This window comes from Cervus elaphus, chromosome 30 (assembly GCF_910594005.1).
Source record: "Cervus elaphus chromosome 30, mCerEla1.1, whole genome shotgun sequence".
In the NCBI taxonomy this organism is placed as follows: domain Eukaryota; kingdom Metazoa; phylum Chordata; class Mammalia; order Artiodactyla; family Cervidae; genus Cervus; species Cervus elaphus.
The window spans coordinates 32,023,274-32,039,532 of record NC_057844.1 but is presented as its reverse complement, the minus strand read 5'-3'; the positions used below and the strand labels follow the sequence as shown (position 1 = coordinate 32,039,532).

The 16,259-nt window shown below is 47.6% G+C and overlaps 1 protein-coding gene across 1 annotated transcript in view; it reads right to left on the bottom strand.

Moving 5' to 3' along the window:
• Window positions 1-16,259, bottom strand: part of FLT1 (fms related receptor tyrosine kinase 1) — a 197,793-nt gene that overhangs the window by 34,379 nt on the left and 147,155 nt on the right. Inside the window, exons 16-17 of the mRNA XM_043891526.1 lie at window positions 9,540-9,646; window positions 4,373-4,505 (exon numbers count right to left, since the gene is read on the bottom strand). Coding sequence (XP_043747461.1) covers window positions 4,373-4,505; window positions 9,540-9,646 — 240 coding nt within the window. The remainder of the gene's footprint in view (window positions 1-4,372; window positions 4,506-9,539; window positions 9,647-16,259) is intronic.

Sequence of the window (16,259 nt, the reverse complement as noted above, 5' to 3'; positions counted from 1 at the left end):
CACAACTCCTCAGTAACAAAGTGTCCTCACCTGCCTCAACTTAGCATCTTCCACTGCCCACCCCCCCCAAGCATCCAGTAAGGATGTGGGAAGAGCTCGGTCACTAGTGTCATCAGAGGCATCTCCCTGCCTGGGTCTCACGGGGACACTGGTGAGATGACACGCCTCCCCAGGTCAGAGGGGCAACTGTCGTGCTGACAGAGATCCTCCTCCCAAGGCATGCTCATGGGCGGGGATACAGTCTCTACTTCCTTCTTCAGATCAAAGTGTCCAAGAAAACAGGGTTTCTCTTTTACATACAAGAGCATCAGGTGGACCCTGAAATTGGATACGGAAAGCACGATAGCAGATGCCTTCCCCAGATTTGTAAAAATTGGTGTGTCCTGATTAGCAGTTTATTCCTTGCTTTCGTGGGGTAAAAAAAAAGAACCCCTTTTCTTCTACATCACCTTCTATTGTCTCCTGTGAAAAGGGTCCTGAGCCTGAGACAGGTGACGAGCATCTTTGTCTTGGGTACCCGTCTGCAGACTCCTGCTTGTCTGGGGCAGGCAGCATCCTTTTATCCCCACACCTCCAGCCCCCACGCATTCCCTTCTTTGTCAGCACAAAACACTTCCCATCTTCCAATGGGAAGGCGCCCTGTCGGACATGATCTTAACTTCTGTGAGTTGAGGACTTTGCCTTGACCTATGAGAACAGGCTCGTTCTCACTTGACTTCCTTCAGATTTTTCATTTATTCTCTTGGAAGCTGACTGTCGCCTCGTAAAACAGCCTGAAGATCTTCCAGGCTCTTTTATCGTCTGATACATCGCAGTCCTCTGGCGGACCCACAATTCCAGTGTCAGGGGAGCCCTGCCACGCTAGACTTGATCTCGCTTGGTCCTTCTTTTCCCTTAAAATCCTCCTTGGTAAAAAAAAAAAAAAAAAAAAAAAAAATCCTCCTTGGTGCTACCTGAATGCCACTAGCTAGCTTGGAAAAGTGCTGGGTCATTGTTACAGAATGGAATACTATTGGCATCTCCTCTGAGAGGGACTGGTTAGGGTCCCTGGACATGGGAGATGGTTGGGGGAGAGCAGGGCAGCCTGGAGCTGAGCCCTTCTTGGCATCCAGACTGGTCTTCCAGGAGGCAGAAGCAGCCCAGGCTCGAGCCATTCACCAGATTTCAAACATCCTGTGTACTTTCCCATGGTAGGTAATTCTGACTTTATCTTCCAATGGGAAGATCCCCTGTTTGACATCATCTCAACTTCTGTGATAAATACATAGGAGCTGAATTTTCTCCCAGGTTTGGTGAGGAATCACTAATAAAACAAGTTTCTTTAGTTCTGGATTCCAGGAATTTCAATGGTAGCAACACTCTGGACCCAAGCCCCAGCCCTGTCTGTCTCTCAGATGCTATCAATTCCAGCTTCTCTCACCAGGGCTGCGGGTCATAAGCCAGAGGGAAGACACAGCTGAAATCAGAAGCCATTTGGTCTGTGTGTGTCTCTATATTTGTAACTCATTATAACTCTCGCGTCAAACCAACTTTTCCTCTTCATCCATCCAGACATCATTTTGGTTACTTTCACTTGTCAGAGGCGACTTCAGATTGCTCTCTGTCATCTACTTGGCTTAAGAAACAGACACATCTTGGGCCTCTCTGCTCCCATAGAAGTGGGATGAGGCTTTCTCTGGCCCTTGGAGCCATACTCGGCACTGAAAAGCCGAGCTGGTCTGTTTGACACACTTACTCTCACCCATCAGAGATACTCGCTTGCATATCAGCTGGATCTTTGCATCTGGTGACTCTGGGAGGGAAGAGAACTATAAGATCTCTAGCAAGGAGCATCTTCTGAAATGGGCTTATCTAAACCCACAGAGCCCTGGGGGAAATTCTGGTTCACGGTCTCCTTTGATGGGCCACCAAGGATCATAGTGGTCCTAGGCCAAGGAATGAAGGAATGGGACAGAAAGCTCTCGCATCCTGTACAGAAGAAGCATGCCTGCTTGTGACTAATACCTCTGGAAAGCAGTGTGGCCTGAGAATGGCTTACAGTTCTGGGAAAATTATCGCATGTTCCTGCCAAGGTCACCGGGGGCGGGGGGTCTGGGCTGGCTGCCATGTAATTTAGACTTACAGAAAGAACTCATCTGATGTACCACCTGCCCTGAACTACTCTCAATTTAGTTGATCCCCCCACTGTCCCCATCAGCAGCCATTGCTGGCTTTCGCCTGTCTTTCCAGCTTTTTTTTTTTGCTGATTTTTTTTTTAACTGATTTCCAATTTTCTCCCCCAAGCCAAACAGCACGTGTTCTTGGGGCCAAGTCTTCTTTCTCATATAGGGAGAAATAAAGGTGGAATCAAGCCCAAGAGAACGAGAAGAAAATCCCTCTGTCCCCTCCCCCGCCCCCCTTACAGTCTGCATGTGGGGGAGGGGAGGCTTTGCGGCTGCATTTATAACAAGTGCTCTGCACCAAGTAACAAGCGCCACTGGCTCCACGATCTCTCTCCCTAGTTCCAAATACTAATGATTCTGGCACACACAGTGGGGAGTGGAAAACTTTCAGAAGCCACTGTCTGAGTATCTGGACCCGAGTCTTGGAGGCTCCTGTTGTTCTGTAGCTCCTAGGCTGAAGAGTAACGTGCATTGTGACCTCTGAGCTGGAGGGACTTGGGGTCTGAGCTGGAGGGAAAGCATGTTACATGGTGTTGACAGCATCCCTGTTACCTAGGAAACAACAATCTTCCCTTTCTGTCAGTGGAGCATAAACATGAAAGAGAAGGGCTTTCTTCTCTGTGTTGGCCACTTCAGACACCCAGGGAAATTCAAAGTATGTAACTTATAGATTCGTGTGGTGGGGCCTTTTGATCCGCAGTTGTGCCAAGCACCAGCTCTTTCACCAAATACTCGGTTTCCCTGCACCTCCCCATTCTGAATTGTGTTCCAGGTCACCACTTCCTAATTTTTAAAAAAAATTTTATTTATTTTTATTTGGAGAATAATCACTTTACAATGTTGTGTTGGCTTCTGCCATACATCAACATGAAGCAGCCATAGATGTACCCGTGTCCCCTCCTTCTTGAACCTCCCTCCGAGCCCCTACCGCATCCCGCTCCTCTCGGTTGTCACAGGGCACGAGGTTGAGCTCCCTGCGTCCTGCGGGAAGTTCCCACTGGTTGTCTGTTCCATACATGGTAATATATGGATTTCCAGCTGCTCTCAGTTTGCCCCACCCCTTCCTCTCCCTGAAGTGTCCACAAAGCTGTTCTCTGTCTGCAACTCCACTGCTGCCCTATGAACAGGTTCATACGTACCATCCTTCTAGATTCCATATATATGTGTTCATTCATGATATTTGGGTTTCCCTGACTCAGATGGTAAAGAATCTGCCCTCAATGCAGGAGACACGGGTTCCACCCCTGGGTTGGGAAGATCCCCTGGAGAAGGGAATGGCTACCCACTCCAGTATTCTTGCCTGGGAAAGCCCATGGACAGAGGAGCCTGGCAGGCTAAAGTCCATGGGATCGGGGCTTCCCAGGCAGTGCTAGGGGTAAAGAACCCACCTGCCAATACAGGAGATGTAAGAGACGTGCTTTCAATCCTGGGTGAGGAAGATTCCCTGGAGGAGGACATGGCAACCCACTCCAAAATTCTTGCTTGGAGAATCTCATGGACAGAGGAGCCTGGAGGGCTACAGTCCACAGGGTTGCAAAGAGTTGGACACAACTGAAGTGACTTAGCATATACGATACTTGTTTTTCTCTCTTTGACCTACTTCACTCTGTGTAACAGGCTCTTGGTTCATCCACCTCACTAGAACTGACTCATTCATTCCTTTTAATGGCTCAGTAATATTCCATCGTATGTATGTACCACAACTTCTTTATCCGTTCATCCGTCGATGGACTTCTACGTTGCTTCCACGTCTTGGCTTTTGTAAATAGTGCTGCGATGAACACTGGGGCACACGTTCACCACTTTCTCATCCACAGAAGTTTTGTTATTTAACAGTGCCTACAAGACGCAGCTGAAACGAATTGCTCCCTTCCCCTTCACTTTATCTGCTCTCACGTCCGTGCCCTTCTCCCTTCGAGGGGATGGACTCGAGCATCTTTGCACCCCTACCGCTGAGACGCGTGTCAGCGGCTCGGTGATGATGCCCGATGACTGCTGAAAGAAGGGACAGGGGCTGCCTTGTCCCCTTGACCTGCTGTCTCGCCATTCCAGAGAATTCTTTATTTCCACGTCCATCTCCCTTGCTGGTCTTTGAGCAACTAGAGGGTAGAACCCTGCACCTAGTTACTTCTGCTTCCCTCAGAGCGCTGTGTTTTGTGGGCAGTGGGTGCTTGGTGCAGGTTTAGGAATCCAGGGAACAAATACATTACCCAGTTTAAGTCTCTCCCGGGCAAACTCCCACTTGCTGGCATCGTAAGGGAGCCGATCGCACTGCTCATCCAGGGGAACTTCATCCGGATCCATGATAATTGACAGGTAGTCAGCTTTAATCTCAGAAGACGACTAAGGAATAAAGAGATCTCAGAGTCACCAACCAGGGAACAACTTAAACCCAGATATGTAATGTAAAATAATACTTGGCATCATCAGCTCCTATTTTGGTTCGTTGGGTTGAAACCACATGGTCAGTAGCAAGATGTGCCCTCTGCATGCACATAGATGCATCACAGGCGAGCATGAAATTTCCATCAAGCCACTCCTTACTCTTTTCACAACGTGTTTCTCTGGTACCCCCTCCACTGTCCTGTCTTGGACCAAATGCACTCAGATTCTGCAGTGACCTTAACGCTTTTTCTTAAACAGTGATCAGAAACTCCCTGGTGGCTCAGTGGTAGAAAATCCACCTGCCAGTTCAGGAGATGTGGGTTGGTCCCTGGGTGGGGAAGATCCCCTGGAGAAGGGAAGGGCAGCCCACTCCAGTATTCTCGCCTGGGAAATTCCATGAAGAGAGGAGCCTGGTGGGACCCTACAGTCTATGGGGTCACAAAGAATCGGACAGGACTTAGCAACTAACCACCACCAAGCAGTGATCACATAATAATCTTCTCTGAAAAAATGCAAAGTATTTTAATAAAATCATTCCAAACAATGACTATAAATAACTTTCCATGGTCATTCTCCAGGAATATGCGTGGCAGATGGGTCAGCAGTGGGTTGTGGCTTTTCTGCATCTGTAAGAAAGGCTAAAGTGGCCAAGCAAACCCAGGATCCCTGGGACAGTGGAGAAGTGCATTTCATATGAAGTGGTTAAAGACACCCAGAAGGCCCCTTGGTTGCTGCAGCAACCTGAAAAGGCTAGAGTGAGATTAGAATAAGATTTACCTGGAGGAATTACAGAAAAAGGGTTCTGAGCTCAGAACTTAAACACCAAACAGTCAGCCCTTCTGAAAGAATAAAGGAATACACCAGCAAGTAGGCGCCACAAGTTTCCTGGTGACCAAAATTTTGTGAGTTCCTATTCAGATGGACTGGATTCATCTGAACTGTTTGAGTATTTACATTAAAATTCATGTAAAATGCAAGGTTATTCAGCACATTGCAAGTTTATATATTTAGCATACATAGCTGTGACTCACAGGCAGGGAAAAGATGAAAAAGGAAAAATGTACAAAAAGAAAAAAGATTTGTCTTCAGTGAGAAATCGAAGTTAAGAAATAGTAAATATTTGCTATAAACAAAATTAAAAAAAAAATAGAAGTTGATTATTTCAAAGGCAAAGGGGTGAGACTTACACACAGCTATATTCCAAGTTCTTTTGGCCGCTGGTGTAATAAGATGTCAGATAAATAAGGTGACACCTATCTTCTAGTACTTGTTTTATCTTGGTGATGCAAATGAAGCCCAGAACATACCCTTTATTTCAGCTCACATGTAAACGGATTTACATTTAGTGTGTTAGGTTCACATTCATGGGTGATATACCCTGTTCATATTAATTAATTGTAGAATTGACTGCATTTCTATAGGCAGGACAGAAAAGAAGTATGCTTGCCCATAGAGGCTGGGTTTTGATAACTCTTGTCCAGAAGTTACTTCCACTTCATTTAAATGAGTTTAGGGCCCTTCCTTTCTGTGCATTTCCCTAAACAGGATCAGAGTTGAGCAGAGAAGACAAACCTCCCCATACATTCGACTTCACACCCGCCCACATTCTTTGGCCCTGACTCACCCCGTCCTGGACTGTCACAGCTCACCTCATCCATCACTCGCAATCTGCCTCTTTCTCACAAAAATTATCACTGAAATGTGTGACAGATAGCTCAGGGCAGGAAGATTGCCTGGCCTCCACAAAGAGTGGAAAATGGAGACAGATAGGGAGCACGTTTGTCATGAGCTGCGTTTGCCAGCATGGTAGACTGGGGGCGGGGGGGTGGGGCGCACTTAAAGACACTCGGACGAGGCTGCAGGGCTGGACAGGAGTGTTCTTTCCCACACCAGGGTGCTGGGTGCTCATGAGTGGCATGGATGGAGGAACTTCATGACTCCAGCTCTCAGCGTGCGTGATAGCCAAGGCCATGAGACACGATCTCCAGTCTTCCAAGAGCCCAGGAAGAGCTGCAACCCAGCCAGGGACAGCTTGGGTCCTGTGGGAGCTGAAAGAGGTGGGCAGGGGTAGTGACCGAGCCAGGGGAGCAGGCCACGGAAGACAGTCTGCCCACATGGCACCTGAGGAATCCTATGGTTTGTCTCAAGGCAGATGAGAGGAGATACCCAACAGACCTTCAGGAAGGGCTTTGAGACGAGCCTGATGGTAGAATCTCGGTTGACTGATGCTTATTCTTTCAACTGACAAAAACACGGAGCACCCACTGGGTGCTAGGCATGGAAATTGCTTGGTCAGGTGCTTCAGAGCCCAGATGTGGAGGCCTAGGTTTGAATCAGAACCTACACATTACCTTGGGCAAGTTGCTTAACTTTATTAAGCCTAGTTTCCTTATCAGTAAGACAGTGTCAGTAGTGGTACTTATCTCATAGAGTTGCTATGAATATCATGCAAAATAGTCTATGAAAAGCTGTTCGAGAGGCCTGGTGTATAGTAAGCATGAATAAATATTAGCTTTAGTTGGCCTGTGCAGGGTGAGGATGAAAAGAGAAAATACAGTCCTTATCAGTGAGGAATTTACACAGCGGTTAGAGAAATCAGCTGGAGATATGTTTTTGATGCCTTGTTCCTCTTTGCCTTCCCAAACCAATTACTTCTCAAATCCTATAGGTATTCTATCATTGAGATGGTCATTTCTTGCCTTCATCCTTTCTCATTGACATTCAAATTTTCTAACTTTTTAGACATACAGGGGACCTCTTCGATTGAGTCCCAGGGTGCCTTTCCAGTGTTATTTCCACTAAGCTCCCATATGCAAAGTACCCAGACATTTTCCCTAACCTGGAGAGTGGGCCAGAGTGAGGGTGGACTGTTTTTCTACTGCTTTCCTTCCAGCCGCAACCTTCAAAGTCTGTCTCTAAACGGAGCTCTCTCTGAAGTTTCTCTGCCCGCTCCTCCTTTGAACTCTGCAGTCTTTGTACCGCCCTTGCAGATTTGGCAGGTTCCGCTTTTGTTAGATGTGTTTTCCTATATGCTGTACCTCCCCTTTCCAAATCCCGTTGTTTAACTTTTGCTTCCTTCGAAAGCAGTGGCTTTCCTTGTCCTGTCTTAAAACCAGCCGCTCCCTGCAGCAAAAGCCTCAGGTTATTTATTCACCGTGCAGGAGGGCCGCCAGCTGACATACCAACACTGGGAAGTATACCTTCCTGGTTTTGAACAGCGAGTCTAAGGTCATACAACCTGGGTTCAAAACTCAGCTGCGACTCTAACTAGCTGAGTGACTCTAGGCAGGTTATTTTACCTCTCTGAGCCTCAGTTTCCCTCTCCTTAAAATGGGAATAATAATGTATTTATATCTTTGTGTTTTTCAAAGGACTAACTGAGATATGACATAAAGAGCTCCCCAAATGTGCCACAAACACTCAGCTTATAAAATGGTGAAAGTAATTTAAAGTGATTTTTAAAAAAATAATTAAAGCATAAGAGATGAGGAGCTTATTATGTTACGTAATGATTTTCTAATTCAAAGCTACTTAAAGATAACTGTTTTTTGATATATTTTTCTTCTATATATTATATTTCAATGTATTTTAACAGCAACCAAAACTAGTCTCTATAAATTAAAAAATTTAAATAAAAATAATATAATCATTCTTAAAAAAAAAAGACTTGCCTGTTAATAAGGACTAATACAGCTCTAGAAATTGAGGAGGTCTCTCCTTGGTACTTTACAAGTCCTATTGATTTTATCTCCTAAATATCTCTTCAAGTCTAATCCTTTGGGCTAAGCGACCGTCATTTCTGACTTGGACTGCATTCTTCTATTCACTGGGTTCTTCTCTATTCAATCTTGTCCACTCTGGTCCTTTCTCCTCATACAGTCTGAAATCGTCTTTCCGGACACAGGTCTCTCACACTTACAATCACCTATCTTTGCTTAACCCCACCCCTGGCCCACCTGGCCAAGGCTTCCTCTTCTAAAACACAGAGGAAATTGCTTCCCGCGGCCTACGGGGCCTGCCTGACAGCCTCTCCTCTCCGGCCTCCCCTCGTCCGTCGGCCCCACCTCTGCCCAGGTCAGTCTGTCCTCACCGCATCGCCTCTGCCTGCAGACTTCCCCTCCCTTACATGCCATGCAGTCGGCTGAGTCACGTTTGACGTCTGCCTGTGCTACAGTCAGTCTCTCCCCAGACTACACACAGCAGCCTCTCTGCGCTGTCACCAGACAGCCCTACGCAGGGCCTGCTTCTGCCCTGAGCGGGCACCTGGGGAATATTTAAGGCATGAATGAACGAATGAGTGTTGGCCCCCCGCCACCGCCCCCCCCAGTAAACTTTGGAGAAGCACAAGCTGTGCCAACAGGCCTAATGATAGGAATCTGATGTCTTGAATTCCACCCTGAGCCTCACACGCTGAAGAACTTAATTTTATCATGGGGCTCAGAGTATGGAACAGCAGACAGAGATAAGACAGAGGTGGGTCTTTATTTTGCCTTTTCCTTTTTGTCTCTTAGAAGAGAGTGAGATTAAGAAAATGAATATTTCTCAGATCTCGTGTGGAATTTAAAGACTTCATTTTACACGGAAGATGTTCCTTCTGTGTGTGGGACATAGTCATCTGTTCATTGTTCTAGCTTTTTTTTTTTTTTTTTGAACACCCCATGTTAGGGTGAGATGTTTGTTTTCTGGATTTTCTTTTTTTTTGGTCATCAGGCATACGAGATCTTTGTTCCCTGACCAGAGGTTGAACCCTTGCTCCCTGCAGTGGAAGCGTGGAGTCTTAACTGCTGGACAAACAGGGAAGTCCTGAGAGACAGTTTAATGATTCATCTGCCATGTTCACCTGTTCAGTGCCTGCTCTGGACATCAGGCATTTGGGGGAGCAGGCATTTTTGGGGGAAATCTAGCATGATGTCACTATACCAGCAGTGCCACTGGGCCTTGTGGCAGATTTTTGCCAAAAGGAGCATAGAATTTCATCTGAAATATTCTTACCCTTTTCAGTTTTCGGATAAAAAGTGTTAACAGGAGCCAGAAGAGGGTTGCAGCCACACAGGTGCACGTCAGAGTGATGAGCTCCAGGTTAGACTTGTCCGAGGTCCCTGGAGAGATAAAAACACCAAGAGGGCGCTAAACAGCAGCTCACAACCCCTGGGTCTGTGATTTGACAGAAAAAGGTCAGTGGCCCCCAAGTGCTTCATCACGGCGAACACAATCAGCTCCCAGCACAGAGCCTCTCACCTTCTGGGTCAGGCAGGGTTCATGCTATTATCGTCATAAACTCGCATGGAAATGAAAAGACTTTCCAGAAATGTTGCTGTGGAGTTTGCCAACAACTCCAGAAATAGTGAGTTAAAAATCAGAGGAGAAATTAAAAATGGGAAAAAAAATTAAGGCAGGAACAAGACCTCATTAAAGTGCTAAATCTGGATGATGTGAAATCTCCCTAATGGGTTTGAGAGGAAATTCTAAAGAAAAAGAAAAAAAAGACATAAAAAGTCTCCTTGGGGAATCACAAACTTCTTCAAAGTAGACTTTAAAAATAAAAATAAAGCTCCAGGACTGTCACAATCACCCACTCACTCCTCTTGGAAGAGACAGGCCAACCCTCTGGGTTGGACCACTCACGTCTGGGGCTCTCACGTCCGAGGCTCCTCCTCAGGTGGAGCTGAGCCAAGGGATCTGCTGGAGCTGATTCTTCCCCATCACCTTGTTCCTCAGAATTGGAGATGAAAGCTGAGTACTGTTTCCCCATGACCAGAAAGAAAAGACCCAATGTATCCAAGAGACGCTTCCAGAAAGGATCCTCCTTGGGATTTAAAGGAATGCCCCAGTGAGCCAGGACCGAGGTTCCCTGCTTCTCGATGCCAGGGGACAGTGTCCTGGGAGCTCTAAAGGGATGCCCTTGTCCTTGACTTTCATTGGTGGTGGTGTAGTCACTAAGTCATGTCTGACTCTTGCGACCCCATGGACTGTAGCCCACCAGGCTCCTCAGTCCATGGGATTTTCCAGGCAAGAACACTGGAGTGGGTTTCCATTTCCTTCTCCAGGGGATCTTCCCAACCGAGGAATTAAACCTGGGTCTCCTGCATTGCAGGCGGATTCTTTACCAACTGAGCTATGAAGGAAGCCCATTAAAGGGAGACAGAGACTTAGTATCAAGTGAGGCCAAGATCAAGTGAAACTTATTCCCTTTGGAAATGGTGAGGCAATTTCCTGGTGGGCCAGTGGTTCGATCCCTGGTTGGGGAACTAAAATCCTGCATGCTGTGTTCCATGGCACCTCCTGCCCTGCACCGCGCTCCCGCCACCCCCAAGAAATGGTGATGTGGATGCTGGTATTTTCTATTGAGCACTTACTATACATCAAGTCCTCACACCTGCCTATGAAGCAGGGGGGCAAGAATATCCCCATTTCATGGATAAGGGCTTCACCTGGGGGGCGGAGACTCTTGGTTTAACTTATTTATTTGACTGTGCTGGGTTTTAGTTGTAGCATCCGGGACCTTTGATCTTCCTTGTGGTATGTGGGATCTTGTTCCCTGACCAGGGATCGAACCCGGGGCCCTTGCACTTTTTGAGCACAGAGTCTGACCACTGGACCACCAGGGAAGTCCCTGGGCTCTTTGTTTTAATTCAGTGAAGATGTATTAAATCCGACTCCAGGCAAGGAGACGGGTAGGCAACTCAGGGAAAGCTGTCGCTACCAGGAGCTCACTTACAGCCCAACCAGGAGGCTTAAGGCAAATGCAAAGAAATGAGGTGCAGGGAGTTTGGAGGCTGAGGGAGAGGTAACACTTGAAATGGATCTTGACCTCCAGGGGCGAAGGCAGGGGAAGGCACTGTAGGCAGAGGGAAGGTGTGAGTGATGACCCAGAATTGGGAAACGGTAGGGCTCTGATGGAGGCGGGGCAAGAATTCTGAGCATCCCTGTGGTCTCAACTCAGTGCCGCAGGCAGCTGGAGCCAGTGCAGCTTCTCTGCCCGGAATAGGAGCAAATACGTAAGCTAAAAACTGAAGCCTCTTTTCTCGTCTCCATTCAGCCACCGTGTACGAACAGTCCCTATGGGCCACGGTCCCCGCCACAGTGTGCCTTCTCATCCGGAGGGGACTCTGGCATTTCCTCTCTTTTCAGCCCACCCCCAGTTCCTGTTTATTCTGCTTCCATGGCTCATGAAAACCTCTCCTCCTGTCCTACCGCAGGATCACCACCTAAGTCAAGGCCCCTGCAATCCCCCTGAATGACCGCAGCAGCTTCCTAGCCTCGAGCCCCCAGTCTCTCCTCTGCTCGAGCCCACGCAATCTTGCCAAATCACAGATTCCCTCCTGTTGTTCAGTTACTCGGTCATGTCTGACTCTTTGCGATGCTATGGACTGCAGCATGCCAGGCTTCCCTGTCCTTCATCATCTCCCAGAGTTTGCTCAAAATCATGTCCATTGAGTTGGTGATATCCCCCAACCGTCTCATCCTCAGCCACCCCCTTCTCCTCCTGCCCTCAGTCTTTCCCAGCATCAGGGTCTTTTCCAGTGAGTCAGTTCTTTCCATCAGGTGGCCAAAGTATTGGAGCTTCAGCATCAGTCCTTCCGATGAGTATTCAGGAGTGATTTCCTTTACGATTGACTGGTTTGAACTCCTTGCTGTCTAAGGGACTCTCAAGAGTCTTCTCCATACCACAATTCAAAAATATTAATTCTAGAGTACTCAGCCTTCTTTATGGTCCAACTCTCACATCTGTACATGACTGCTGGAAAAACCATAGCTTTGACTATATAGACCTTTGTCAACAAGGTGATGGGGTTCCTTAAATTCCATCACTGCTGCCTGCCCCCAGCACTGTCATGAGAGAAACCCAAGCTCTTACATCCTGTCTGCCCAACCTCACCTGTTTCTTCAGTCTCATCTCCTGCAGCCCAACCATCGCCCCACATGCTCTATATCAAAATACTTGTAGTTTCATAACCAGTAGTTTCATAGACCAGCCCTTCCACCTCTGTGCTGTTGCCTTCACTGTTTCTCTACCAGGATATCAACTTCCCAGGGGTGAGGTCACACCTTACTCATTCTCATTGTCCCCACACACCATTGGGTGGATAAGTCATACTTTGATTTGTCTCTAGAGAGTTTCATGAAGCTTTCAAAGGGTTTAGGACAAATTCCCGTTCCCTTATATTCACCCAATAAGCATATAAAACATCACCTGAGTCCCCGGCTCTGCTCTGGGGGCTGGCATGTGGTGGTAAGTGAAGGGGCATGGAAAGGAGGTCACGCTCTGGTGTTCAGGTATGAACTGACAGGTGTGTTCAGAGCTCTGAGTGAAGCAGCAGAAGGTGGTTCTCGTTCACAGTGATGCCTCCGGTGCGGAGGACAACACTGCCTGGCACATGGTAGGCAGGCATCCTGAAAGTGTTGGTTGAATGAATGAGTGAACTTGGCTTCATTTGCTGCTCTGGCAGCTTGGGGTTATTGGTCCCTGAACCTCATGAGATCGACTGAGAAATTTCCAGGCATGACCCCCTCTTCTCTCAGTATGGGTCCTCTCAGTGGGAAGACAGTAAGTCCAAGTTAATGAGTTTGGGTTTCCTTGGGTTTCCCAGGTGGCATTAGTGGTAAAGAATCCCCCTGCAATGCTGGAGATGCAGAGACACAGGTTCAATCCCTGGGTCCGGAAAATCTCCTAGAGAAGGAAATGGCAACCCACTCCAGTATTCTTGCCTAGAGAATCCCATGGACAGAGGAGCCTGGTGGGTTGCAGTTCAGGGGGTCGCAAAGAGTTGGACACGACTGAGCAACTGCGCACGTATGAGCCCCTGAGGTGAGAGATTTAATGTCTCCTTGCAGTATTCACACACACACACACACACTCGTGTCTTTGCTTATGCTGCAGATATGTTTTGTGAAACCAAAAACCAGACTGGGACCTGCTCGGGGCACAGTGGCTTTTGGCTGCTGGAGGAGCCGAGAACATCTTGGGACTGGGCAAGGTCTGCATACAGTCTCTGCAAGGACTGACCTGGAGAGACCCCGCCCACGGTGGGAACTTTCCCACGGCATTCCCAGGGGCAGGAAGTTGACCCCCGAAGTAATTCCACAGTCCTTACTCAGGCAGATTCCTTGCAGTGGAACTGAAGATGTCCGGGTGCACTTAGGCATTTAAGGAATCAGCTCATTAAAAACATCTTCGATGAACACTGGTTAGAAGGGAAAGATCTATTTTAATACTCTGTTACTGTTTTTTGAAAACTGAATTCATTTTGTGAGACCTGGTATCCGGGCTCTGCCTCTGTCTTGTCCGGTAACTTGATTTCCATCTTCACTTGGAAAGTAACCATGAGGGTCGTCCGCTGTAGGTTGACCTAATTCAGCAGCATCTCTTCCCATCCGCTGTCAGCTGTGTTTTCAGGGGTCAGACATCCACACACTGGCCTGCCTTGGACCCAGCTTCGCCTCGCTGGTGTCGGCTGATGAACTTGGTGCATGAAAGAGCCCAGCTGTACATGGCGGGCGTAGGAGGCGGGGGAACATGGGTGGATTTGACAATAACGGGACTTGGCGCTGGATCTCAGGGCCATCCGTCCTGTCTGATGGGTGTGAGAGTGCCGCGTGGACGTGGTACGAGGGTGTTTTTATATGGGATGATGACAAGAAGGTGACCGATTCAAAGAGGTCAGGTATTTTTACCTCTTATTTCAGATTGCAGACCAGGCTGCCCAGAACGTGCCATGTCAGTTACCCCCCCAGGCTTCGTCCCGTCCCTGCTGGGGTAGGAAGGGCAGGAGGGGGTAGGGCTGAGTTCTGAAGGTGCCATGTCTTGTCTAGAGTCTGCAGAGCTTGGCTGTGTCCTGCCATCCTGCCCTGAGCCTTTCTGACGGTGGTGGGTGGCGCTGTCTGCATGAGACCTGGGCTGTGTGACATGGCAGCATGACCCCGGCCGGGACACGTGGCTCTTTGTGGCCCCAGACTGCCTGAGTGAACGGGCAGCAGAACCAGGCAGCTCAGCTCATGCGGTGTAGCTGGGTGGTGCCTCCCAAGAAGTGAGGGCAACTCCCCAGCAAGAGGCCAGGGCCCCAGCCCCAGGCCTGCCTTGACTGCAGAGAAGGAAGTCTTTCTCTGACCCTGCACACAGCTGTGAGTATGATCGGGGACTCTGTGCACCAGCCCCATCCCTAAAGTGTGGACGTGGCAACAGCGCCCCACCTCACAGGGGAGATGGATAAAACTAGGTGTTATTTTGGAGGCTTCACTCTCCTTTCCTTTTAAAAAAATCCTCTTATTACTTTTTGTTTTTATTTATTTTTTATTTTTGGCCCTGCTATGTGGCATGCGGACTTCCCTGGTAGCTCAGACGGTAAAGAATCTGCCTGATGCGGGAGACACAGGTTTGATCCCAGGGTGGAGAAGATTCCCTGGAGAAGAGAATGGCTACCCACTCCAGTATTCTTGCCTTGACACACACACACACACACACACACACACACACAATTCTTGCCTTCACACACACACACGCACACACACTGCAGAATGTTAGTTCCCTGACCAGGGATCGAACCCATGCCCCCTGCATTGGAGCATACAGTCTTAACCACTGGACCACCAGGGAAGTCCTCCTCTTATTACTTTTTGGACTTCAACTGCAACATAATTTTTTTTTTCATCCAAACATATTGTGTAAAACACAATTTGCTTTTCCTTCTAAAACTAATCAGACTTTGATCCAAGTACTGACCATTTTCTGTAAACCACTGAGTTACTTTCCCTGAGAAACTGACCTGACACCCAGTATGGCTTAGGAGTTATTCTCTGGTTCTGGTGTTGTTCTAATTTGAGGGAACCGTTTATGTGGGTTTATTGCCCATTATGCTATTGGGACATCAAGAGAAGGGTGTTTCTTGTTCACTCTGCATCTCAAGCACTGGCCTAGTGAAAGACTCAATAAATGTTTATATATGGATAAAAAGAAAATCAATCAATACACCTGAACCTGGCTGCCCATGGGAGTAAATTAAGCAAGGCTAGCTCCTTTGACCTACAAATCAGTAACCAGTAATCAAGTTATCCTTATTGTATAATTTCTCTAAGGCTGATTGGACATTTAGATTGACTGTCATACTGATTATGAGGGCTTCCCTGGTAGTACAACACAAAAGAATCCACCTGCCAATGCAGGAGAAGCAGGAGATGTGGGTTCGATCCCTGGGTTGGGAAGATCCCTGGAGGAGGGCATGGCAACCCACTCCTGTATTCTTGCCTGGAGAATCCCACAGACAGAGGAGCCTGGTGGGCTTCAGTCCATGGGGTCGCAGAGTCAGACATGGCTGAAGCGACTGAACACACACACATACACATGCTTACTTTAGGTATACATACGAATTACGAAGCCTTATATGTATACTACGTAGTTTGGTATACAGACACCAACTTGGAAAGTGAGGTATGGACATACTGTATTTGGATTAAATTTGAAGTACATTTCAAGAGGAACTTTAGGTAAAGATACTTAAAGTTGCTATTCTATCAGTTCTGTAACACATTTTTATCATAGTAAGTTAAAGCCTTAGGTCAAATAGGAATTTTGTGGCCTGGAACACCATTTGTGTGACTTACTGGCTAAGTCTAGAAAAAGGATAATACAGCAAGTTTTGTCGAAATGGAATTCACTTTATCATATTAACAAAAAAGCGTGCATGCTAAGTTGCTTCAGTTGTGTCCAACTCTGTG